Source organism: Scylla paramamosain, chromosome 8 (assembly GCF_035594125.1).
Source record: "Scylla paramamosain isolate STU-SP2022 chromosome 8, ASM3559412v1, whole genome shotgun sequence".
Classification (NCBI taxonomy): domain Eukaryota; kingdom Metazoa; phylum Arthropoda; class Malacostraca; order Decapoda; family Portunidae; genus Scylla; species Scylla paramamosain.
The window spans coordinates 22192040-22217039 of NC_087158.1; the positions used below are offsets into that span (position 1 = coordinate 22192040).

Genomic DNA, 25000 nt, shown 5'->3' on the forward strand with positions numbered 1-25000 from the left:
ACCCAAGCCGGTGAGGGAAGGAGTGACAGGCAAGGAGTGTTGGAATCTTTCAGCGTCCCTGTTGATAATGCGAGTTTTCTTTGATGGTCGAGTCACATTTTCTCTCAAGGTTCCAAGGGGGTAACTGCACTAGATTTTTTTCTTTCTTCTCTCTCACACTTCTTCGTGTGGTGATGTACGCATGCTTGCACACACACACACACACACACACACACACACACACACACACACACACACACACACACACACACACACACACACACACACACACACACACACACAGTCATACGCATACAGACACACGCTCTCTCTCTCTCTCTCTCTCTCTCTCTCTCTCTCTCTCTCTCTCTCTCTCTCTCTCTCTCTCTCTCTCTCTCTCTCTCTCTGCATAACCCTCCTTTAGTCTCTTTCATGCCAAGTCTCCCTTTAATCAATAATTTCTCTCTCTCTCTCTCTCTCTCTCTCTCTCTCTCTCTCTCTCTCTCTCTCTCTCTCTCTCTCTCTCTCTCTCTCTCTCTCTCTCTCTCTCTCTGCCGGTAAAATATTTCACTTCTTTCCAGGAAATTTCAGTCAGGAAATATTAATGGGTGGTCACCTTATCTTGAATGCGAGGCAATATTTTTCTTTCTTTTCTGTTTTTGTTTTTCTTCGCGTTTCATTTTTCATTCTTTGCGTTATATATTTTTCGTCTTTTTCTTCTTTCTTTCTGTTTTTCATCCAGTATTTCCTTTTACGTAAATGCTTTTTTTTTTTTTTCCGGTAACGTATTCAGCTTCATTCAGCAAAGAGAACAAAGGTAATTGGTTGCAACGATAAGAATTGCGATTGTTCTTTTCCATAACATATTAGAATTGTATGTGTATCTCTCTCTGTCTCTCTCTCTCCCTCCCCGTCTCTCTCTCTCTCTCTCTCTCTCTCTCTCTCTCTCTCTCTCTCTCTCTCTCTCTCTCTCTCTCTCTGTTTTTATCTCTTTTTATAATTTTTTTATTTTTTTGGTCTGTCTCCTGTACGTGCTCTCCTCACCACTCATCTCTTCCAGTCCTCTGTACGTGCGCTCCTCACCACTCATCTCTTCCAGTCTCCTGTACGTGCCCTCCTCACCACTCATCTCTTCCAGTCCTCTGTACGTGCGCTCCTCACCACTCATCGCTTCCTCGTCAGATAATATGCGGCAAGCCTCCTGCCTTCACATCAGCTCGCGGGTCCACACTTTATCTCCACCTGGACATTCTGCGCCTGCACTTCCCTGCCCTGGAGAAGACCTACAAAAGCATACTAGTCACTGAGAAGCTGAAGACCGCAACCACCGACAAACACAAGACCACGACCACCGCTAGACCAAAAACCAACACCACGCCTGCGGGTACGACCACCACAAAGGCCGGTACGACAGCCACACCTGCGGGTACGAAAGTCACGATGGCCGCGGATACTAAAACTTCAACTACAACAATCGCGAAACCTGAAACTACCTCTCCCACCACAACAACTACAACTAGCATCACCAGCACCGCCACTACTTCGCCTGCGACCACTCCATCTAAAAGCCAGGATCCATCGCCACCACCACCACCGCCACCATCCGCGCACCCCAAGAAGCCCAAGAGAAGTGTAGAGATCAAGATCACCCCAGAGAACGTGAAGTGCTGCTACAAGGGGATCTACAGGGTGCAGCAGAAGAGGAAGGACGCTGGCGGCAATGCTGATAATCGCTGGAGGCAAGTAAGGGGTGTGTGGCAGCGGTTGCAATAGCAGTGATGATGGCAATAGTAGTGGTGATAGTAGTAATGATAGTTGTAGTATAGGGTGGTGGTGGTAGTAGTAGCAGTAGTAGTAGTAGTAGTAGCAGTAGTAGTAGTAGTAGTAGCAGTAGTAGTAATAGTAGCAGTGATAGTGGTAGTAGTAGTAGCAGTGATAGTGGTAGTAGTAGTAGTTCCGTTTCAGTAAGAGAAGTAGTACTCTTGCAGTAGTATCACTGATAGTAACGGGAGCAGTAGTAGCAGTGACAGGATTAATAAGTGTGAATGTAGGCCACATTTAAGTTACATTCCCACTTAATCTTCTGCAGGTACAACAACACATGCAAGGCGCTCAGTGACGCCGAGACGGAAGTAGCGGAGGAGGCTGCGCTGGTGGAGTGTCGCATTGGCACTGTCGTCGTGTACAAAAACGTCCATTACTTCTTCCACAAGAAAAAGTTTCTGTCCGCATCGCGAGTCATCCTCTCTATGAATTTAAACGTCCAGGCCCCCTCCCCTTCCTCAGAGCCACCAGCAACCCAGGGTGCCAGTGCCAGCCCGTCACCGCAAGGGCACACCCAAATCAACAAGACCACAGAGTCGCAGGCTGCCACGAAAATGGTCCAGTCTGCCGGCAACTCCTCCACTCCCAAGCCAACCTCCAGTGAGGCCCCAGCCAGCACCAAGCCCCCCGTCAGGCTGCATCGAGTAAGGGATTCCGAGAAGCTGAATGTCATCATCATGGGGACAGACTCCGCATCCCGCCTGAACATGCTGCGTCACCTGTCCAAGACCTACGAGTACCTGACCAAGGAGCTCGGGGCGGTGGACCTTAAGGGCTACAATAAGGTGGGCGACAACACCTTCCCCAACCTCATGCCCATCCTAGGTGGCATGACTTCGAAAGAGGTTGACCAGGCCGCCTGTGTGACCAAGAGCAAGCACTACGACGACTGTCACTGGGTGTGGAAGGATTTTAAGAAGAGTCGCTACGTCACTGCCTACATGGAGGTAAGAGGTGCCGGCCACACTCTGGTAGTAGTTCAGCCGCTACTCCCGGGCCGCCTTCATTATGTATTGTATTCCTCCAGCACCCTAAAATGACTCCAAAACTGTTCACAGCTTGAAGAACAGCGAGTTGTGATTGCAACATTCCCTGTAGTAGTAGTATTAGTATTAGTATTAGTAATAGTAATAGTAGTAGTAGTAGTAGTAGTAGTAGTAGTAGTAGTAGTAATAGTAGTAGTAGTAGTAGTAGTAGTAGTAGTAGTAGTAGTAGTAATACCTTCTGTTCCTGTTATCCCTTCATATACACTGAGACGAGTACCACAGAGTACCGTTCCTTCAGGAGGCACGCCGCACACTCCATTGCTGGTCAACAATAAGACAGTATTTTTACTCCGATTTCATTACATCTTATCCATTTCACCCAAACTCCTGGAAACATTCTCTTCCTCTCCGTCCTTCTTCGGCGACAGGTGGTCTCGTTGGCGCGGCGCATGAATGTCACCAATCAATCAATCACCTCCACTCCCTCCCTCTCTTCCCCCACAGGACTCCCCCTGGATGGGCACCTTCCACTACCTTCGGCGCGGCTTCATCGAAAAGCCCACCGACTTCTATGGCCGCCCCTTCATGATGGCGTCGGAGAAGGAGATTGGTGGTCCTGGGAACAGCAGAGGTCATTACTGCCAGGGCAACGTGTTGAGCATCAAGGTGCGGGAAGAGGGAGGGTGGCGGGAGGTAACTGGGAGGGGAAGATGGCGGGAGAAAACTGGGAGAAGGTGGCGGGAGAAAACTGAAGAAGGGAAGGTGGCGGGAGGAAACTAGGAGGGAAAGGTGGCGGGAGATGATTTGCATTAGTTCAGCGTTACACCGAAATGACTGTAACGAGCAGATGTATTACCTAGTTCCCTGCTCCTTATCACCGCCACTAACATGATGTACTAATCTTTTTTACTCTTCTACCGCTGAAACACGAACACAAATATGCTTTTTTCTTCTCGTCCTGCTCACCTGTTCACCTTCCCACGTCTTCTCTCCCAGGTGGTACAGGATTACGCTCTTGAGTTCGCGCGTACCTTCCACGGCACGCCTTACTTCGGTTTCTTTTGGTCTGCGAGCCTGACACACGACCACCTTAATCTGCTGCACCTCGCCGACGACCATTACTTCCAATACCTGCAGCAAATGGACAAGATTGGCGCCCTCAACAACACGGCGCTTTTCTTTGTCAGTGATCATGGCATGCGCTGGGGCGGCATCCGGTCCACCTACATTGGTATGCTGGAGGAGCGTCTTCCCTACGTGGTCCTGTACCTCCCACCATGGTTCAGGAAGAAGTAAGATGAACAGGAAGGGGCGGGGATGAGTGAGGGAGGTCTGAGTGAACTGAGGGTGAAGGAAAAGCGTGGATTAAGAATGATTGGTGGATAGATGATAGAGTATTTATGAAGAAAGGATGGGTAAGTGTTGGAGTGAAGGGTCGTAGACGGGGAGGACTGAGAGAGAAATGGGGATGGTTATACAGTAAAATCACTCTTATCCGGCATCAACGGGACCGCCGACATGCCGGATACTTGAATATTGCCAGATACTTGAATAGAAGTGAAATTATGTCCACAATCACCACCCTACGCTCACGCATCTTACCATAACAAAGATCAGCTGATCTTAATCAGCTGCTGATCTGATCAGCTGCTTAACTGTAAGCACAACACGCTTCCTCTTTTCTACAACTTTAGGCATGATGAAGGCGTCAGGCGATAAACTGCACACGCGGGACTGAGTCACTGAGTAAACACAGTGCAGTGGGCCGCGGGTAGCGAGGAACAGTGCGCTCTGATGGCGAGGGGACAAAGTATGCCTCGCGCGGGAATTTTAATCGATTTTATGAGTACACATCGATTTTTATTGATTTTAAGGCTCGGGGAAAAATGTACCGGATACTTGAAGCTGCCGGATACTCGAATGCCGGATGAGAGGGATTTTACTGTAGATAGGGTGAGGGAATGAGTGAAGGAAAGGAGAAAACACGAGAGGGAAAAATGACAATAAAACCATAATAAATAACCACTACAGTTTTGCACCACACCACCACACTACCACACACCACCACACCACACATCACTTGCACAACACTACACCACCACCAATTCCCTCACCACACCACACCACCGGCCTCACACCACCTCCTTGCCTCAGGTACCACCAAGCATACGAACACCTCGTCAGCAACACACATCGCCTCACCTCAAATTTTGACGTCTATGAAACCTTACTGGATCTTGCCTATGGCCGCTTCGCCGACCCCGCCTACGTGACCTCCACGCCCTCTAGGACCAAGCGGGGCACCAGCCTCTTCAGGGTATGTCAAGTTGGATTATGCTAGATCAAATCGAGAAGGAATTACAAGATTGCTATTTATCTACTTTTTTTTCTTTTTGTGATATTCTTTCATCTGTAATTCACCTTTGATTTTTTTTGTCACCTTTTAATGTTTTCTTCTTGGTGTTTGTATACTTTTACGATCGTTAGCATTTATTTTGACTGTACAGCTTTACAAATTAGTCTTTAATCGTTTTCATGTTTTGCTTCTATTACTCTGTTATTCCTCTCTAATCTTTCTTTTATTGAGTGTTTTCATTTTCAATTATTTTTGTTTATGTTGTCATTTTTTACATCTAATCCATATGCTCGTCTTATTCCCTTGGTTTATAAATCAAGTTTCCCTCTCCTTTTTAAGAATGTCTTAAAAGGACATTTCTATATTGCTCTATGTCTCTGTGCCTTTCAGTCTGTCTGTATTTATCTCCATTGCTTCTCCACTGGGAGCAAAAATATTCCGGCCTCGCTTTCCAGAGTGAGGGCGGGTCAGGTTGAATTCAGCATAGTTATGATCATCAATTTCTCTTACATCATCAACATTTTCCACGTTCTTTTTCGACCACTACTTCCTTCCTCCTATAGTCCTCTCACGATCCTTTCCTTCCTCCATCTTCTCGACAGAACATACTTTGGAACAGATCGTGCGCGGAGGCCAACATCCCTACGCACTTTTGCTCCTGCCAAGACACGCATGAACTGACGGAGGAGGACCCGTACCTGGTGCCCGCCGCCGACCGCTTCCTGGATATGATCAACGACCAGCTGCTGCCGTACTCTCAGTGTGAGCAGTTTACGAAGGTGAGTCAAACGAGGATGGGGGAAGTGAGGGAATGGTGCTGTGGGGAAGAAGTGTAAGTTTAGTTGGTGGTATGGCGTGGTGTACTTGTCTTTCAAGTGTGGAAGTTTAATAATGATGGAGAGGTTGTGTTAGTAGACATTTGAACGGACGGCGAGGGCTGAGGAACACACACACACACACAAAAAAAAAAAAAAAAAAGTATGAGTTCTTGCTTTGGCGGTACATACGTATATTAAAACTGGAACAATACTTGACAAGATAAAAAAAACAAAAATAAATAAATAAATAAATAGATAAATAAACAATAGGAATAAATAGAACGTATGATGGTGGTAGTGATTTAGGTTCCTTTTAACAGATCAAGGTGATGTCGGCGCGCGTGTCGATCCCCAACAAGGAGCTGAAGCCCAAGGAGGAGAAGAGCGAGGTGAGGACCTACCTGCTGCAGGCTGCCCTCCTCCCCGGCAACGTGGTGGTGGAAGTGTCCATGCGCCACACCAACCACGACGACTCCTTCCAGGTGAGGCAATGCGGGGAGGCTGTGGTAGTGGTTGGAGGTGAGTGGTGTGGGTGGAGTTTAAAGATCATGGGGTAAGGAAACAGAGGAATGTGGTGAGGATTGTGGATGGTTAGAGGAACATGATGGAAGGAGGTGGGGAGGGAAAGGTGAGGGTTGAGGTTAAGGGGGTATCACGTTTTTCTTAACAATTATTTGTATGTTTAATTCTTCTCCTTTTACAGCTATTCATCTGTCTGTGTTTCCATATCTTTACCTTCCTGGCTCAACCGCACTGTCCCATACAGATGCTGGGAAACGCGTCGCGCATCAATAAGTACGGCAGTACCAGCGCCTGCATCCAAGACGACACGCTAAGGAAATACTGCTACTGCAAGGACCAGGAGCGCGCCAAGCAACTGTACAACCAGCACTACAAGGAGCAGTTAGGGACGGAGGTGGGCAACAACACGAGGGCGCGGGCGTGAGGACTCCAGCAGCGATTTACTGCCATGATTCGTCACAAATTGAACACACACACACACACACACACACACACACACACACACACACACACACACACACACACACACACACACACGAGCTCGTGTGCATGAGCGCAATGTTAGAAAAGTTTTGCTGAGGAAAATATTGATTGTGACTGACCAAAGAATAGATTTTACGTATTGTATATTTAAGTTAAAAATAACTTGGTGTGTTAAGAAACAAGACGCGGACAGCCTTTGTGTAAGTCTGGTCTCGTCGAGTCGCTGTGAAGGAGCAAACGTGAGCGTCATGACAGCAGCGACCACACCGCCAGGCGGGATGAGACACCACACGCGCTGTGCCGCGGCAGGTCAAGGGGTGCAGACCTCGCCGCGTGGCCTCAACTCCGCTAAAGTACTAGTTTACAGGCGGCGAAGGACTTGCGCTCTGCAGGTTTCTGTACATTTATTAATAAGCAAAAATTAAAAGGAAGTGTAGATGCAATGTGTGTGTGTGTGTGTGTGTGTGTGTGTGTGTGTGTGTGTGTGTGTGTGACGTTGTTATGAAGCTGACTGTTGTCTTGATGGTGACGTCGCCTTCGTCGATCAGTATTTTAAAAATGTGTGAATGGCATTACGACGTAAGTGTGGTTTGTTTGTGTAAGCTTTCATTTTTTATTTATTTTTTCCTTTATTCATGATTGTTTTATGAAAGTTTGTGGTGGGTATTCCTTGCGAAAGGTGAGCTTGCGCTTATCTTCAAAGCTATGATTTATATCGTGATACCACGTGACCTTGCTGTGAAGTAACCTAAGGAGCCTCGACAGTATGACACAGGGAGGGAGGGTGGCGGCGCGGCACCAGTGTGCGCCTTGAACTGCTAGATTGTCTTATTTTATATATATATATATATATATATATATATATATATATATATATATATATATATATATATATATATATATATATATATATATATATATATATATATATATATATATATATATATATATATATATATATATATATATATAATCTTTTTTACACATTTGCAGCAGGCGCAAGGAAAACATGGTAAGTGAAGGAACAAATGTACAGGAAAGGAGAAAACATTATTGTAATCAAAACCTACATTTTCTCACATCCAAGCCGCGGGTCAGCTGTGATCCTGCTTCGGTAAACATTCTCCGCGTCTTTAGTATCCTGCTGGGCGCCCTCTGCGACGCCACTCACTCCTGCCTGATTGTCTCCTGCTCTCTTAGGCAGGACTCATTCGAGGCGCAGCTACAAGGTCACAGTAACAACAGTAACCTTTACTTGAGGTGAATAGTAACAAAAGTACACACGTGGTAGCAGAGGAGAGGAGCAGTGATCTCGTGAAGCGCTTCGAAGCAGTGGTCGAGGCGGGAGGGTTCCCTTACATACAATTATTAGTTACAAGAATTGAAAGTGTGTGGTAATTATTATGTTGCCTGTGATTCCTTGTTTCCTCGCGCATGTACCGACGAGGTGAAAACTGTACCTTAATTTCAACAGTTCCAGAAATGCCTTATGTGACTGCAGGTAATTCGCGACGACACGAGTCTCGGTTTGTGCACAGCCTCCCGTTTTCTATGAACCTGAAGACAGGTGCATTGTGAGAAGGAGCAGGATGAGTCAGTGAGGCTGAAGGAGTGTGAGCATGATACTACGGTGTACGTAGCTGCAATTTCTTGCGTGTGTGAGCCTGTGTTGATGAGCCTAGGATGATTTGAATATGGCGTGATGGAGCGCTCGGGGGAAGGGAAGATGTGTACAGCAGGATGGAGAGAGGACGAGGAGGTTGTGGTTTATAGGAGTGTTAACAGTGCGGGAGTTGAACACTGGTTGTGTCATGACGGGATGATACGAGCGCTTGGAGTGGACAAGAGGCTAGTGTGTTATTTATTTATGTGAAAGAAATATTTTGTACGCGTTGCGGCAATAAAAAGTGAACGCAAAGTGATTCGTCTCTTTCTCTCTTGCCACGCTGGGCTGCTTCAAGGTAAGGATGTTGTGTTTGTCGCTTGCTGATCTGGCGACGAGACAAGAGACTGATAAACCTGAAAGATAATTACCTCTATTTTTTTTTTTTTTTTTTTTTGTGTGTGTGTGTGTGTGTGTGTGTGTGTGAACAGAGGCACAGGGAGGAAAGTAAGAAGGAAGCCACGTATACTACCAGCAAATATAAGAAAAGTAATGGTGACCGACATAAAGTGACGTAACTCTAAAAAGACCAAGTTCCACATTCTTTAAAGTTTTGTCTTATTTCATGTATTTTCTATAACCTGCACTAGCAATTTTCAAGGGTGTTTTCATAATTGTATTGATGATGTAACGATGCGAATCTGACTAGTTATTTGCCTCTAACTTTTGATAATAATGCTTATAGGAGCACGAGGCGTTTAAGAATACATGCCTAAATACGAAGGATACGGTAAAAGCCGAAATATCTCATGTACAGATTGAACAGTTTTGAAGTTTCTGATCGAAGGATTGTTCTGAAATAATCCTCCAACCTCGACATACACACACACTCACACATTGAAAAAAAAAAAAGTAGTGAGAGTCGACAGGAGTGAGCAGGGTGCGATATCGATTGCGATCAGAGGCTGAGCCAGAGTGGGGCGAGGGGATAATGGCTCCCCTTGGAAAAAAAAAAAAAAGAAAAAAGAAAAAAGTTTAATGGGAAGGCAGCCAACTTTCAAGAAAATATTTAGTACCGTAATGGTGTTTAAATGAGAGAGAGAGAGAGAGAGAGAGAGAGAGAGAGAGAGAGAGAGAGAGAGAGAGAGAGAGAGAGAGAGAGAGAGTGTGTGTGGTAGATGGTGCAGTGGTCGTTTCCTATGGTGCTTTCTTCTAATAATTAACACAGTGGGATCGGCCGCTCTCATATGTTGTCACCTTCATCTAGACTCATCTACCTCATATCGCCTCAACTCCATCCCTCCATTAAAACTGGTCTTTCTCTCGATCTTCACTTCCATCAGACAGCGCCAGACAAACACAACAAAAAACAAGTAAGTTAAAACGAGCACGCAAACAGAATCGAAAGCTGCACCGGTCGGGTTATAAAAATCACGTTAAGATTCAACTTAAATTTTATTGGTGCATCATCTGCCTAAACTGGACAAGTATTCTAGTTCTCAACCGCGGTAGAACAGAGCCGCGGGGGGCTGAGTTCCAGGGCGGTTTTCCTCATGGCCAGGGCTGCGCCTCCCCCACCAGGTTGTGTGGGAAGGGGGAGGGGCAAGTGGGGGAGTGGGGACAGGTAAACATCGGAGACAATGTAAGGAGGTGGGGAGGGGGAGGAGAAGCCCAGGGGAGGGGACACAACATCCCTCTACCCCTGCGGGTGACGCCGGGGTGGGGGGGATGGTGGGTACGGGTGGTGAAGAACGCCGCACACACTACACACGCACACACACACACACGTACACAGGTACACATGAAAACACCATGCCTGCGTTAATACTTATATGCTACTGTATCTTATTGATTCTCTACAACCTTGAGACATCGAGGGATAGATAAATAAACGGCTGCTCCGATGATCATCAGAAGAATGATTAATTATAGACACACACACACATTCACACACACACACACACACACACACACACACACACACACACACACACACACACACACACACACACACACACACACACACACACACACACACAGGCAAACACTCAATCAGACACACGCACGTAAATTCAAGGAACCAACAGCCAAACCCATGCAATCGTAAGGGAACGAAGACATTGGTTTTGAAGGGAATCAGATCTTCTTTCTGAGAGGCTTGGCGCCGAGGAGAGGGGGTCGAGGCTACAGACACTAGTGTGATGGGACGTCAGACTGGCATGGGTTTGCGGTGTTGGATCCTCCCTCGCTGGCTGTTAACTCTCCTCATACACATAAACAGGAGCGCCTTAAATAATGATAATGGACACTGCCAAGTAGTATTATTAGTATTAGTATTAGTATTAGTATTATGTTTTCCACGTCCTATACCAATCCTGCCACGCTATACCTACCTACACATATCAACACTCATCATGCTCTCCATAAACTCCTAATACATCAACTTGATATTATATGTATGTACGGATATACGTATGCACTGCTAAACTGATGACTTCTTGTTAGTCAATACGTAGTATAACATCACGGACAAAATAGAGATCTAGGTACGCTAGAGTGGTAATAATATCCATTCAGAGAAAACCTTAACAAGTCACTGGAAAGCTAAGATATGTCTTGTCTTGCTCTCTCTCTCTCTCTCTCTCTCTCTCTCTCTCTCTCTCTCTCTCTCTCTCTCTCTCTCTCTCTCTCTCTCTCTCTCTCTCTCTTTCTCTTTCTCTTTCTCCCTTTTTCTTTTCTTTCTTTTTTTCTTTTTCACTCTGTCTTGGTGATGTTGGGGGAAGCAGGTGCTGCACATGGGAATTCTCAAGCGTCATCACAAAAGGTGTTGAAGAGTTTGTGGGTGACTCACATCCTGCGCCACATTATGATCCTGATGATGTGGCGCCTTCCATCCATCCATCCGTTCATCCATCCATACACCCACCATTCAGCCAATCATTCTTTCATCTCATCCAAGTACTTTATTAGAGACTCCTGAATTTCCCTTTGCGTCTTTAGTAGTAGTAGTATTAGTATTAGTATTAGTATTAGTAGTAGTAGTAGTAGTAGTAGTAGTAGTAAAAAAGTGCGATTATAGCGTTTCTATTGTAATATACTAAGAAGATTAACATATGACATTATTACATCAAGGGAATGACAAGTGAATGAAGCCACAGGAGAGAGAAAAAATAAATAAATTAGTACTTCCATTGAAACTGATGAACAGGGAACGAGACAGGAAGATGGCGAGACAAACACAGAGAGAGAGAGAGAGAGAGAGAGAGAGAGAGAGAGAGAGAGAGAGAGAGAGAGAGAGAGAGAGAGAGAGAGAGAGAGAGAGAGAGAGAGAGAATAGCAGAAGAGACAAGATCAATAATAATAATTTCAAATACACCTCCTATGACTTGTACTTAATATAAACAAAATAACCTCACTAAATCATAAGGAAACGTAATATTCAACAACGTATCAATATAGTTTCTTTAAAATATCTCATTCACAACAATATATATTCTCTGCACTCTTTCTCTCTCTCTCTCTCTCTCTCTCTCTCTCTCTCTCTCTCTCTCTCTCTCTCTCTCTCTCTCTCTCTCTCTCTCTCTCCTTGGATAACGCTTCAGAATTCCGTTGTGAAAGATGTGACGGTCTCATTCTCTTCTCACACCGTTATGTACTCGTAGGTCCTCCCTGTTAGCCTCTTCTCTCCCTTGGTGTACTGAACCACGTGTTGAACCTGCAAAGGGGCACCACCATCAGTCTTTGTCGGGCCATCTCTTCACGAAGGGTCAGTTGTATTCTGAAACTCCGCTCTCTCGTAAGGACAGTTTTCAAAGGCCGCAGAGACGATTAGTCGAGTCTCCATGGCTGCTTTTGTTAGTGATAATCTAGAATACTTATCTATCTATTACTAAAATCATATAAAAACTCCCTTGGAAGCCCGAATAGTCTGGTAAAAGTACTCGAGATAAGATGTTAAAAGGTTTGGGGAGTCTGGGAGGTTCAGCAGGATAGGATTCTTAACCGTTTCGGCGTTTATCTATACTTTTAACTGGTTGTTGTTGATCTTAGTGGAGGCATCGAGGATTTTTGTGATTCTAGCGATAGTTTACCCAAGATTCTGTACTAATAATATGAAAATCACCTTTGGAAACACGCCATATCATCTCTGTCGCCTTTGTGATTTATCCTTACGAGAGGCCAGTGTGTTTGAGAATACTGTACGGGTCTGGATGGGGAAGGCTTGGTGTTTCAGCTTAGCTTGCAAGGGACAGGGGAAGAGTGAGAGAAGGACGGCTCTTTATGTTGAATCAATCAGCACTATTCCCCACGGGTGTTAGGGGAGTGAAGGGAAGCCATGATGGGTGTGACCAAATGATAGGAGGAGATGGAGGTAAAGGGAATTTGAGGAAGTTGATACAAAAAGAACTTACTGGCCTCTATAAGATAATCATTAGAGAGGTGGAAAACAAGGGAGGGGATAGAGATGAGGGAAAGGGAATGCCAGATTAAAGATCAAAACACGGACGGAAGGGTTTTCCAGTCATAAGTATCAGGGAATAGAGAAAATGGGAAAAGGGAACACCAAGCTTATGACAAATGTGAAAAAAGTCGGAAAGCACGGATGAAGGGATGTTTTTAAGTTTTAGGTTGAGAAACATTAATTCAGGTATCTATTGACTGTTATAACAAAGATGCAGAAAGGTGGAACATTGAAGTGAAGGGGTGAGGTGGGAGTCTCGCTACTTTGCAGCTGTAGGAGCCTCGCTAACCTACACAAGCCTGGAAAGTAGAGGAGGATGCAAAGTGAAGAATAAATGTTGAAAAAAAAAAGAATGCAATGAGAGAGAGAGAGAGAGAGAGAGAGAGAGAGAGAGAGAGAGAGAGAGAGAGAGAGAGAGAGAGAGAGAGAGAGAGAGAGAGAGAGAAGCATGCGCACAAAGAAAACATACATTGCAGTGAATTCATATCAACTTTGCAAAAACAAAAAAAAAATAAAAAATAAGGCAATAGCTGAACTTTTAGCATCAAAGAAAACCGAAAAAGAGAAAGAAAAAACAATTACCAAAAAACTAGTTGAGAGAGAGAGAGAGAGAGAGAGAGAGAGAGAGAGAGAGAGAGAGAGAGAGAGAGAGAGAGAGAGAGAGAGAGAGAGAGAGAGAAACGAACACAAAGGTGAACTACGAAAAATAAATGAAGAAAACAAACGGAAACACAAACACAAACACTAACAAAGACACGCACATACACACACACACCCACCCACAAAGACAAACAAACCAGACAAACACACAAAACAAACAGGCCGTAGTGAAGGTGATGGCGTATATAGGTGATGACGACTCACAGATGTACGTACGGACGAACACACAGCCCACACCGTCCTTAGTGTTTGTCCTCCGCCTGCTTTACCTGGTCCGTGTTGACGTGGCCGAGACAAATCATGGGGTCCTTGAAGTACCCACACAGCTGTTGGCGAGAGGGAGATGATCAGGGGGAGGGTCATGTGAGGAGGTCAGGGGAGAGGGAGAAGGTCATAGGGGATCGGGAAAAGGTCAGAAAGACAGAGGCTCAAGAGAAGGAGAGGATCAGGGAGGGTCAGGGAGAGAGTGAAGGTGAAGATGCACAGGGAGAAGGTGAAGGGAACGTCAAGGGAAGGGTGAGGGTGAGGAGAGGGTCAGGAAGAGGATGATGGTCAGGGAGAGGGTAAGGAAGACGGAAGGGTGAAGGAAGGTCAGGGAAAGGGTGAGGGAGATGGGGCGAGGGAAAGGGAGAGAAACAGTGTGACAGAGGAGCAAGGATGAAGGTGACTAGGGGCAAAATAGAAGGTGAAGAAGAGGGGAAGGGCAAGGAAAGAGGAAACGAGCAGAAAAGATTAAGAAAAGATAAACGATTGATTGGATGACTGATTGACTTAAGGCGTCAGAGAAGAGGGTGGACAGAGAAGAAAGAGACAGAAATAAGAGAGAAATTGATAGAGATGGAAAGGGTGAGGAGAAGGAATTAAGGTAACGTGGAAGAGATTAAGAAAAGATAAACAAATGATTGATTTAGTGTGTCCAAGAGAAGAAGGAACGACAGAGAAGGAAGGAACAGAATAGTTGACAGAAACGGGAATAAAAGAGAGGGTGAGGGGGATGGAAGGGAAGCCGAGAAAAGGAGGCAGTGTAGATGAGATTAAGGAGAGATAAAAAAGATAAATTGGTTGACTGATTGATTTAAGACGTCAGAGACAGGAAAGGGGCAGAACAGTTGACAGAAGGAAGAGTAAAAGGGAGAAGGTAGAGAGTTAAGGGAGAGAGAGAGAAAGGATAAGATAAGTGTAAGGATGAAGGAAGAATGAAAAAGAGAATGGATGGAGGATGAGAAACCCGTGATAGCAAGATTGAAAAGTAGTGAGGAGAGAGAGAGAGAGAGAGAGAGAGAGAGAGAGAGAGAGAGAGAGAGAGAGAGAGAGAGAGAGAGAGAGAGAGAGAGAGAGAGAGAGATGGGAGGGAAAATGCATATGAAAAAAAGAATAGTATGGGTGGGAAAAAGAAGAGGGAAGAGAAGAAGAAGAATGAGAAGGGAGACAAAAGGGAAGAGAAGAGACGAGAAGAGATACACAGTTGGAGAGTGAAGGAAAATGAAAGTTATATATAGAAGTAACGCGAAGGGGAATAGGAGAGAGAGAGAGAGAGAGAGAGAGAGAGAGAGAGAGAGAGAGAGAGAGAGAGAGAGAGAGAGAGAGAGAGAAAGAGAATAATGGTTGAGTGGAGTGAGGAAGATGGTTAAAAAAAAGTGAGGAGGGGGAGACGAAACAGGGAAGAGAGAGAGAGAGAAAGAGACAGAGAGACAGAGAGAAAGAGGAAAGGCAGATTTGGAAGAAGAGGAAGGGGAGAGAAATGAAGATATTGATGGTGAAGGAAGTTAACAGTGGACAACGGAGGGAAGGAGAAACGAGGAAGGGAAGAAGGAAGATGGACGAAGCAAATGTTGTGAATAATGAAAAACACGAGAGAGGGAGAAACACAACAACAACAACAATAACAGTCAAATATTTCCTGAGACACACTGATGAATAAAGATCACGAGAATTAAATAAGTATAATTTGCAACGCAGAGAACAACACCTGCGTTATATATAAGATTATTCCGGATGAGGAGGATGACGGGAAGCGAGAGGCAAGGAAAGCATCGTGGTGGAAAACAAGACAAGAAAGAATCGGGCGGGGGCGTGACGTGGAGAAATGGGGCAGGGCGGGAGCTGGAGGGTGTTGAAAGGAACGTGGCGGACAGGGCAGGACACGAGCTGGGTTATATTGAAAGGAATTGGCGTGGTAGCATTGGACTATGTTAAGAGGAGCGGGATGGGTTAATTCTCGCTCATGTTGAAAGGAACAAGACGAGGAGAGGTTGGGTTATGTTGAAAGGAACATTATTTTGTAGGGAAGGAACGAAGCGTGTATTGAGTAAGGGAAGAAGAGACCAGTTGATATAGCCACTGTCTAAATTCTGTTAACCTACCACACTCTTTCCCACTATTCTTAACATGTTCCCTCAATTCTAAATCCTCTCATGTGGTGCCATTCTCCCTACATCCCTGTCAACTGATGGATTCTAAGATCAAAGAAGTTGGAATTGAAGATAAACGTTAGCTGTAGTACGTAGAAGTTAGTGTGGCAAAATTACAAACGTTTTCCCTCTATCTTTAGTCCTCTACTTTCCTGATAGTCTCTTTACAACACCTAACAAGTGATGGGCTCCAAGATCAATAGGGCGTAGGGTAAACGTAACATGGAATAGAAGTGAGTGGCAAAATTGTAATCGTTTTTCCTCCATCTTAAGTCCTTTACTTTCCTGATAGTCTTCTTACAACACTTTATAACTGATAAAACTCATAGACTCTTAAGATCAAGGCACCTGAGACTAAAGGAAAACGTGAAATTGTAGTGGCAGTGAGTGTGGCGGGTTCATCTGTTTCTGACACTGCTACACGAGGCGGGAGGGGACCTTACTGTTTTGGGGGCCTGGCGGTGGCGTCGGACAAGCTGACAGCAGAGGCCACGCTCGATCTCGCACTCAGAGCTTAGACTGCAGGGCTCGTCTGGGGATGAGACAATGACCTTAGTGTGTGTGTGGGTGTGGGTGGCAAAGGGGACTAGTGATAACATGTCTGTTCGTGTCTGTCTTATCACTGTTCACATTTGTCATAAAGAAAACGTGACCGTAGATATTAGTCAAGTTAACCGTCACGCCATTAAGTCACGTGTAAAGAAAATGTAGACTGGGAGGAGCTTGTTCGTCACGTTAGCTAATGGTTTTTGTTGAAAAGAGGTGATTGGACTGGTTGTGTGCGTTGAGTTCGTTTGGACAGTGATGCGTGTCTCTGTTAACAAAGGAGCAACACGTGGCGATGATCTGTACTTGAAACTATCATTGTTTATGTAATTTACTATCTCTTTTATCTTACACTCTCACTGAAAGTAGAGATATAATTAGCGATGACGAAAGGAAGATAAGTATGACCATTCAAGGAGATACTTAAAGATAGGACAAACAGATATTTTTCTTTTGATGTCAATTAGTATTACTGAATGACATTTATAAAGTCACGGAAGCGGGAAGGAAGGCACGTACATACAAACACAACCAATCCATCCATCCATCAGTCCATCTGTCAATAGAAATGTACAGCGTTCAAGAGCAGTAATTTTTTTTTTTATCCTCGAGCATCGCAGTCACATACGATCCAGTTAACTGCGAACCGTTTCAACAAAGAGAAGCATCAATAAAAATAAATGTACAGAAGGGAGGCAGGAGCAATGCATCCCTTCACCAATCCACGCACAGACATGTGTAACAGCACCTGTAATAAAATCATATTATAAAATATGTCGTGAAAAGATGACTATTAGAAGCGTAAAAAAAGAGGAGAAAGTGTGTCCATCTATTCATCCATCCACATCATCATTCCACCCAGAGCATAATTTATCCACAAATCCACACAAAGAGACCAGTAACACCATCACCAATGAAATCATATGCAGTTGGGAGATGACTTACAGAAACATAAAAAAAAAAAAGAGGAGAAACTATCCATCTATTTACTCATCCGCCAAATCATTCCACACAAAGACCACCAACACCACCACCAAGAACACCACACATAACAAAAAAAAAAAAAAAAAAGAGTTGAAAAGCATAAATGACAGTGAATAGAGATTGTCCATCCATCTCTTCATCCATGACGCATCCATTCCACTCAGATCATATATTCATCACGAAATCACATGGAAACCAATAAAATTACCACCGATCACGTAATTTACAGTGAAAAGGCGATTATTATTCGTTTCAGAGCCATTATTATTTTAGTTTTTTGCGGGCATGACTGAGACGTACTCCTTGTCGCCGAGGTTATCCTTATAAGTGAAGAGTGAAGTGCCTTAATTACATATTTTAGTGTAAGGTTCAAATGTCTATGGCAGAAAAATGAGATGAAGCTTATCCCACTCTTCGTTACTTAGTTATGCCCCAAAAACAATGTAGCACCGCCTATGAAACGTATGTAAACTTAGCCACAGAGATGAAGAGACTGTCCATTCATTCATCTATCCATGCATTCATTCATTCATTCATTCATTCATTCATTCATTCCAACTACCCACTCAACGTTTCATCTGGGACCGTATTCTTCATAAAGTTATAAGATGTCTCGTAGCTATGGCAGATGCCTATTATAACTTAGAACGTCTATCATAAGTTGAAGTTGTATGTCGTTAGTTATGACTCGAGCGAAACCATCTATTATAACCGTCTGCTATATGTAGCGCTTACTTGATTTCAAACACTAAAAGACGAAGCAAAAACTGCCGTTTACTGCTAATTTACAGCTTCTATAAATATTTCCTTCGTTTTTTATGTATTGCGAGAAAAGACACAGTAGGTAAGATAGTCGTTAAATCTTTGAAGTAGGGTAAATATGATCCCGTAGGAGCGCCTCATTGTAAACAGTTTTCAAATGGTTTGGTGGCAAGGACGGCTCTCTCGACGATCCCCTAAAGCCATTACTGCACAGCTGGATTTTACCAGTAGCTTTTCGCAGCAGCAACATATCTAAGTGTTATGATCACCTTAATTTCGGGGGTAAGTAGATTTGTCCTTTCTGTGTCACTCTGTAAAGCTTCCCTCACTAGATTGGTGACAAAGAGAATACCTGCACGATCTAAACAATATCTTCTGATGAATTCCGTATCACTAAGTTCACTCAATACGTCTTAACTTGGTAAATAAAGAATAGATCAAAAGACGGTCCAGTCATGCATTCATCCACTCCTGTCAAACTACTTACTCAGCACCGCCTCTGAAACAGTAAAGCAGTAAAGGACCCGTATAGATAAAAGACGAACTATTCATGCATTCATCCATTCATTCACTCATTTAATATAGGGCGACACGTTATCATATTCAATCAATCAGCCACTCTTCAGTCTATACGCTTCAAAACCTCATCATAAGTACTCAGTCACTCACTCTAGTCCATACACTTCAGAGCCTCATCATAATCACCCAGTCAACCATCACTTACTGTAGCGTTTCTTGCCCTGGAATGGCACGCAGGCACCCAGGTCGCAGTACATTCCAGCGCCGCACTCTGAGTCACCCACGCACTCGGACCCCTCACGCTGGGCCGCTGCTGACATGCACGTACCGGAGGCTGCGGGAGACAGGGGGAGATGAGGCGCTGCAAACTGAGTAGGAAGACATAACGAGAAATTCTGGTGGTTCACAAGTGCGGTTTTTAAGGGATAGGTCAGAAACTGAACGTGTTGTGTAGATGTTGCAGTTGTGAGAAGGTTAAGGTTGAGTTGTGGTAATGAGAGAGAGAGAGAGAGAGAGAGAGAGAGAGAGAGAGAGAGAGAGAGAGAGAGAGAGAGAGAGAGAGAGAGAGAGAGAGAGAGAGAGAGAGAGAGAGAGAGAGAGAGAGAGAGAGAGAGAGAGCATCAAAGTACATCATATCTACGTACCAGAAAATTGTCTAAAACGATAATGATTAAAATGGAAAAAAATAAAATAATCTTTTGTTACCTTATTCTTTATTATCTCACACACACACACACACACACACACACACACCAAATCCAAGTGAACAGAGGATTCGTATCCACAACATGAACGAAATATACTGAGCGTGTCGGTACCAAGATGTTTCGAGTCTCCAGTCACTTGTGGAGAGAAAAGAATGAGAGGAGGAAGACCACTGGGCCAATGGAGAGAGAGAGAGAGAGAGAGAGAGAGAGAGAGAGAGAGAGAGAGAGAGAGAGAGAGAGAGAGAGGAGGCGGCGGGGGGGGGGGAAAGCCGCTAGGGACGATTTTGTACGTAGGTAGTTTTTTCTTGTTAGTGCCAGAGAGGAAAATATTTACCGTGGTATCGGTGGATGGCAGGGGTGATTTTGTTGTTGTTTTTGGTGATTGTTGCACTTCGAGTTTTTTTTTTATTTATGTTTTATTATTATTATTATTTTTTTTATGGATGCATGCGAATGTGTATTTTGACGGCGTAGAACGAGAGGATATTAGAATTTTATTTACATTACGATCACCGTCACCACTACCACCACTACAACAGCAGTAATAACAACAATAACAGCAATAACAATTACTACTACTACTAATACTACTGTTACGAGATGGCACTATAAATAAAAAGAAGAGTGAAAAAAATAGAGAAAAGAGAGAGAGAGAGAGAGAGAGAGAGAGAGAGAGAGAGAGAGAGAGAGAGAGAGAGAGAGAGAGAGAAACTTTATAGCAGGCAGCGTGCGTTTTTTCTCTTTATTTTGAGCGTGGCGTACCGGAGGGAATGAGTGAGGGAGGAGTGGGTGAGGGGGTGAACGACTGGGCTGGCAGTGAGACAGGCTAACAGGGCAGGCAGGGAGGGAGGGAGAGAGGCAGGCAGTGAGGCAGGTAGTGAGGCAGGCAGTGAGATGATGAGGCAGTGAGGCAGGTGGTGAGGCTGGTGGTGAGTGAGGCTTCCAGCGACGCAGAGTGAGGCAGGAAATGCTGGAAGGGCTGCTGCGATACAACTCCAATGCTTTAAATGTAAATCAGCCGTCGTGTTTTCCCTCCAGGTAGAAGAAGAATGGCGGAGACAGCAATTGCGGGAATCAAATTGATCTTGATCTTTTCCTTCACCCGGATCCAGTTACACGATTTTCTTTCCTTTTCTTTCTCACCCGGAAGTGTTATTTGGAATGTATGCTTCTGTATTATTTAGTTTCATAAAAGATAAATTAAAAGAGGACAAGATGTTACTTATTAATAACGTTTTTCTGTCTTTTCTGGAACGTTTTTAAGAGGTTACAAAGCAATTGAAAAATAAATTCTCCCTTTCTTTTAATTATGTTTCATAGCTGACACATTAAAAGAGATGAATATCTTTTTAATAGTTTTTCCGTCTTTTCTAGAACATTTTTGGTAAATTACAACGCGATATTTTCTTATTCTGTAAAGAAAAACGTGAATATACCTAGCTAAGATTACCCTCAAGTACTCCGTTTTTCTTATTCGTTCCCGCACGTCAGCTGATCATTAGTAAAACGATCTGTGGTGGTTGACGTGACGAGTAGTGATATAAAGTGAGATAACACGAGGACCCTTGCTGACCCAGGTGAGTAGGCGAGTCAGGCGAGGGAGGGAGGCACGACAAGGGGTGGGAGACGGGGAGTGGAGGAAGACACGCTGGACAGAAGACGGGCAGACAAAGATCTCTCGTTATTTTCTGCTATGGCAGCGAATCTTTTCGTATCCTTCTTGATTTTGCTGGTGTAGTAGGCTTATTTTTGCACCTGAGGCGTGCTGGAACGACTCAGGTGATTGGGAAATGTGAGGTGTGTGTGTGTGTGTGTGTGTGTGTGAGTGAAGGCAGCGGCAGTGTGGTATGCATGGCGTGGGAGGTTTGTCCTGCCATGCTGTTTCCCACCCCTCCTACCCCCTCCCACCGACTCTTTAACTAGCGCATGCTCACACACACACACACACACACACACACACACACGTACAATCATACCAGTCATACCAATTCGGATCTTATCAACTAATCTAAACACACACACACACACACACACAGAGAGAGAGAGAGAGAGAGAGAGAGAGAGAGAGAGAGAGAGAGAGAGAGAGAGAGAGAGAGAGAGAGAGAGAGAGAGAGTTTTGCAGATGGATCGTTACTCTCTAATTGTAAATGCATAACCAATTAATGAGTTATTCAAATATTCAACTGGCGAGGGAAATTTTGTATGAAAAAAAAATTAAAAAAGCAACAGAGTGATTCCAGGAATGAGGAGGAGGAAGAGGGGAAGGAGAGGAGGAGGAGGAGGAGGAGGAGGAGGAGGGGTTTGGGAGCGTGGAGCAGCTAATCCCACTATCTGCTGCTGGTCCATCACGGCTTGAGTGGGACAGTAATGTTGGCGAGGCTTTGTGTTGATCCTCTCCCCTTGGTATATATGTCCGCGTGCTGTGGTGGTGGCGGTGGTGGTGGCGGTTGTGGTAATGGTAGTCGGGGTGTGACTATGTAGACCAGTCAGCGTACGTGTGTCTATATGTTTTAGTATGATGCTCTTCCGTTGGTACAGATGTCCGTGTGTTGTGGTAGTGGTGGTGGTGGTGGTGGTGGTGATGGTGGTAGTTTGGGCAAGACTAGACTAGCCAATATACATATGTTTAAATTTTAGTATGTATATATGTATGTATGCCAAGTTCACGTATCCCAGCCTGACTCGAGCTCCGCGCCAAGGGATTATTCGCGTGAGTCTCAGAACAGGAATAAAATATCGGAGTAGCTTTGCCGGGTGACGTAAAATCGATGAGTCTTTGTCAAGCCACCTCCGCCGCCGCGCACGTGGGAGGAAGAGGATGCGTCTCTGCCGGGATGAAGGGACTTGTTCTGACACGCTACCCTGGTCTGTGGTGGCATCCGCGGTTTAGCCTTTCACTAGCATCACTATTAGCCTTCATGATTCTAGCGTGAGGCAAAGGATTTTCGGAACCCTTTTTCACTATTTCTCAGGTGCCCGTCTGTTCCAGGCTACCCCCTGCTAACTTCTTCCTTTCCATCAAGTTTTCCGCCTGTCATACATTTAATTTTCAATAGGTTTTATATAATTTCAAACCGTTTTTCGTTGTCATTTTCTTTAGCGACTTATTTTCTTAAACTACCACGTAAACAGCGGTCACTTTTGCATTTTCACATCTATACCTCAACTACAATACAGTCCCAGAGGTCACTGTTATTTAGTTCTATCCCTTTTCTTCCAAGACCTGCTCACGCTCTGGTCTTCCCGCCTCGCCCAACATTCCAGCAGTCACTCAGCGTGTGAGAGCCTTGCGCTGTTCCTGCTGGCCGCGCTGAGCCGCTCCGGGAAGCTTGCTAATCCGCTCAACGTAAGGGGATCACGCGGCCGCCACCTGCTGCTCTTCTTGCCAAAAAATGTGGTCGTGGGTCAGTTGCGGCTGAAGTGGCGGCGAGGTGGCGTTGTCAAGAAGTGGTGTCGTGGAGGAAACAGGAACTGAAGTGAAATTTTTACGTGGAAACAGTCTATGACGATATTTTATTTAGTTTTCGCTGAAGACTGAAGGTTCTTTTCCTTTTTCTTTTTTTTTCTTTTGTTCGTTTTATTATTTTTTTATATGGAAGACTGGCGAAGGGATAACGGGGGGATGGGGGTTGGAAAGGACTTAAGGCTCATAAACTGCATCTCTATTTTACAGGAAAGACTAAAAGATGAACGTAAATAAAAGATTTAAAGCCCAATGGATTATTGATTGCTCTTATTCACCGCTTAAAAAAGAAAAACAAAATTGAACGAGCTAAAAAAAAAAATCATAAATACATAAAAATAAAGGATGATGGAGTTAAATTGCCGGATTAGTACATGTATTTTCTATTATAAATTAACTAACACGTCTACTTCTCAATATTAATTCTAAGCTCTTTATTCCTGACACCAGTAGGGACCGTGTTCGGAAACCCTTTGCCCTCTCACCACCACCATGTACAGAGACCACAGAAGATGACCAGGATTCTCAAGACTATTTCTGTTAAAATTGTACGAATCTTATCAATTTTTATTTATTTATTTATTTATTCTTTTTTATGTAGGAGGGACACTGGCCAAGGGCAACAAAAATCCAATTAAAGAAAAAAAAATGCCCACTGAAATGCCAGTTCCATAAAAGGGTCCAAAGCGGTAGTCAAAAATTGAAGGATAAGTGTCTTGAAACCTCCCTGTCTCTAAAAACCATAAAAAAAAAAAATAAAAAAATAAAATAAATAAATAAATAACCCATGTAATTTCAATCAGGGCCTTTTGAATGTAGTGGAAGTACAGCGCAGGAATGTTTCAGAATATGGTTTTCAATCGCACAGGTGTTTCAAAGCGTGCATCACCAGGCCTTCTCTCAGCGTCAGTGTGTCTGGTGCTGCGTGTACTTATTGTAGTGTTCCTTAATCAGGTAAAGGCGTCTTAATGAGTCACCTGCCTCGCTGTCTGCCTCTTGTGGTGGTTGTGTTCTTCTTCTTCTTCTTCTTTTCCTTTTTTTTCCTCTTTTCCTTCTTTTTTCCTTTTCTTCTTGTTCTTGTTCTTGTTCTTGTTCTTGTTCTTCTTGTTCTTCTTCTTGTTCTTGTTCTTCTTCGCAGCTTTAATTGAACTCTGATAGCTGTTTCCGCTCAGTTTTTTGGGACATCGACAATGAAGGGGCATTTCTCTCTAGTATATTTTGCCGGACATGGCCAGCAGCACCTTTAACACGCAAAAGAGTAATACTACTGATAGTGGTAATGGTAGCTATAATATTTGTAGTAGTAGTGGCAGTAATAGTAGTTGTCGTTGCAGTAATGACAAAACAAATAATAAAATAATGATAGTAACAGTATTATCATTAGTAGTAGTAGTGATAGTAATAATAATGATAATAATAATAATAATAATAATAATAACAATAACAGTAAGAAATATAAGAGTAATAACATTGATAACGCTAACAATAGCAACAAGCGCTCGCTGGAATTATCGCTCCCGAATTTAGAGTCGCATCGTAAACTTAATTTTAGTCGTGATGAGCGGCGGGAACAAACCTTCATTACTGGGGAGGGAAAAACAGACCACAGAGGCGGCTGGCAAGGCTGGCGCTAGTGAGGTAAGGTGGCGGGGCGATGTGTGAAGAGAGAGAGAGAGAGAGAGAGAGAGAGAGAGAGAGAGAGAGAGAGAGAGAGAGAGAGAGAGAGAGAGAGAGAGAGATGCGAGGTGAATAGCTGGGTTGTTGGGAGAGGGAAACCAGTAATGCAGAGGGAAACAAATAGGAATGGAAATGAGTGCGCAGACATGTGGATGGAAGGGAGGTGGAGGGGAAAGGAAAGGGAAAACGTGAAGATATGAAATGGGGACGTAAGAAAAGGAGGTGAATAAAGAAAAAA

The 25000-nt window shown here is 44.2% G+C and overlaps 2 protein-coding genes across 9 annotated transcripts in view; one reads left to right on the forward strand and one right to left on the reverse strand.

Moving 5' to 3' along the window:
- Positions 1-8890, forward strand: part of LOC135102972 (uncharacterized) — a 70656-nt gene extending 61766 nt beyond the window's left edge. For all 6 annotated transcript variants that reach the window (XM_064008739.1, XM_064008738.1, XM_064008737.1 and 3 more), the window contains 9 exons: positions 1-10; positions 1162-1718; positions 2069-2750; positions 3294-3455; positions 3786-4081; positions 4944-5106; positions 5748-5924; positions 6284-6445; positions 6730-8890. The exon at positions 1-10 is cut by the window's left edge and continues 199 nt beyond it. In XM_064008739.1, coding sequence (XP_063864809.1) covers positions 1-10; positions 1162-1718; positions 2069-2750; positions 3294-3455; positions 3786-4081; positions 4944-5106; positions 5748-5924; positions 6284-6445; positions 6730-6909 — 2389 coding nt within the window. In that variant the 3' untranslated portion in view covers positions 6910-8890. The remainder of the gene's footprint in view (positions 11-1161; positions 1719-2068; positions 2751-3293; positions 3456-3785; positions 4082-4943; positions 5107-5747; positions 5925-6283; positions 6446-6729) is intronic.
- A 3196-nt stretch (positions 8891-12086) lies between these two features.
- Positions 12087-25000, reverse strand: part of LOC135102974 (ITG-like peptide) — a 78762-nt gene continuing 65848 nt past the window's right edge. The window contains exons 5-8 of one of the 3 annotated variants that reach the window (XM_064008747.1): positions 19121-19249; positions 16548-16636; positions 13963-14019; positions 12087-12286 (exon numbers count right to left, since the gene is read on the reverse strand). In XM_064008747.1, the coding sequence (XP_063864817.1) occupies positions 12212-12286; positions 13963-14019; positions 16548-16636; positions 19121-19249 (350 nt within the window). In that variant the 3' untranslated portion in view covers positions 12087-12211. Of the gene's footprint in view, positions 12287-13897; positions 14020-16547; positions 16637-19120; positions 19250-25000 lie in introns of all 3 variants that reach the window. The other 2 variants (XM_064008746.1, XM_064008745.1) reach the window with 2 other exon arrangements.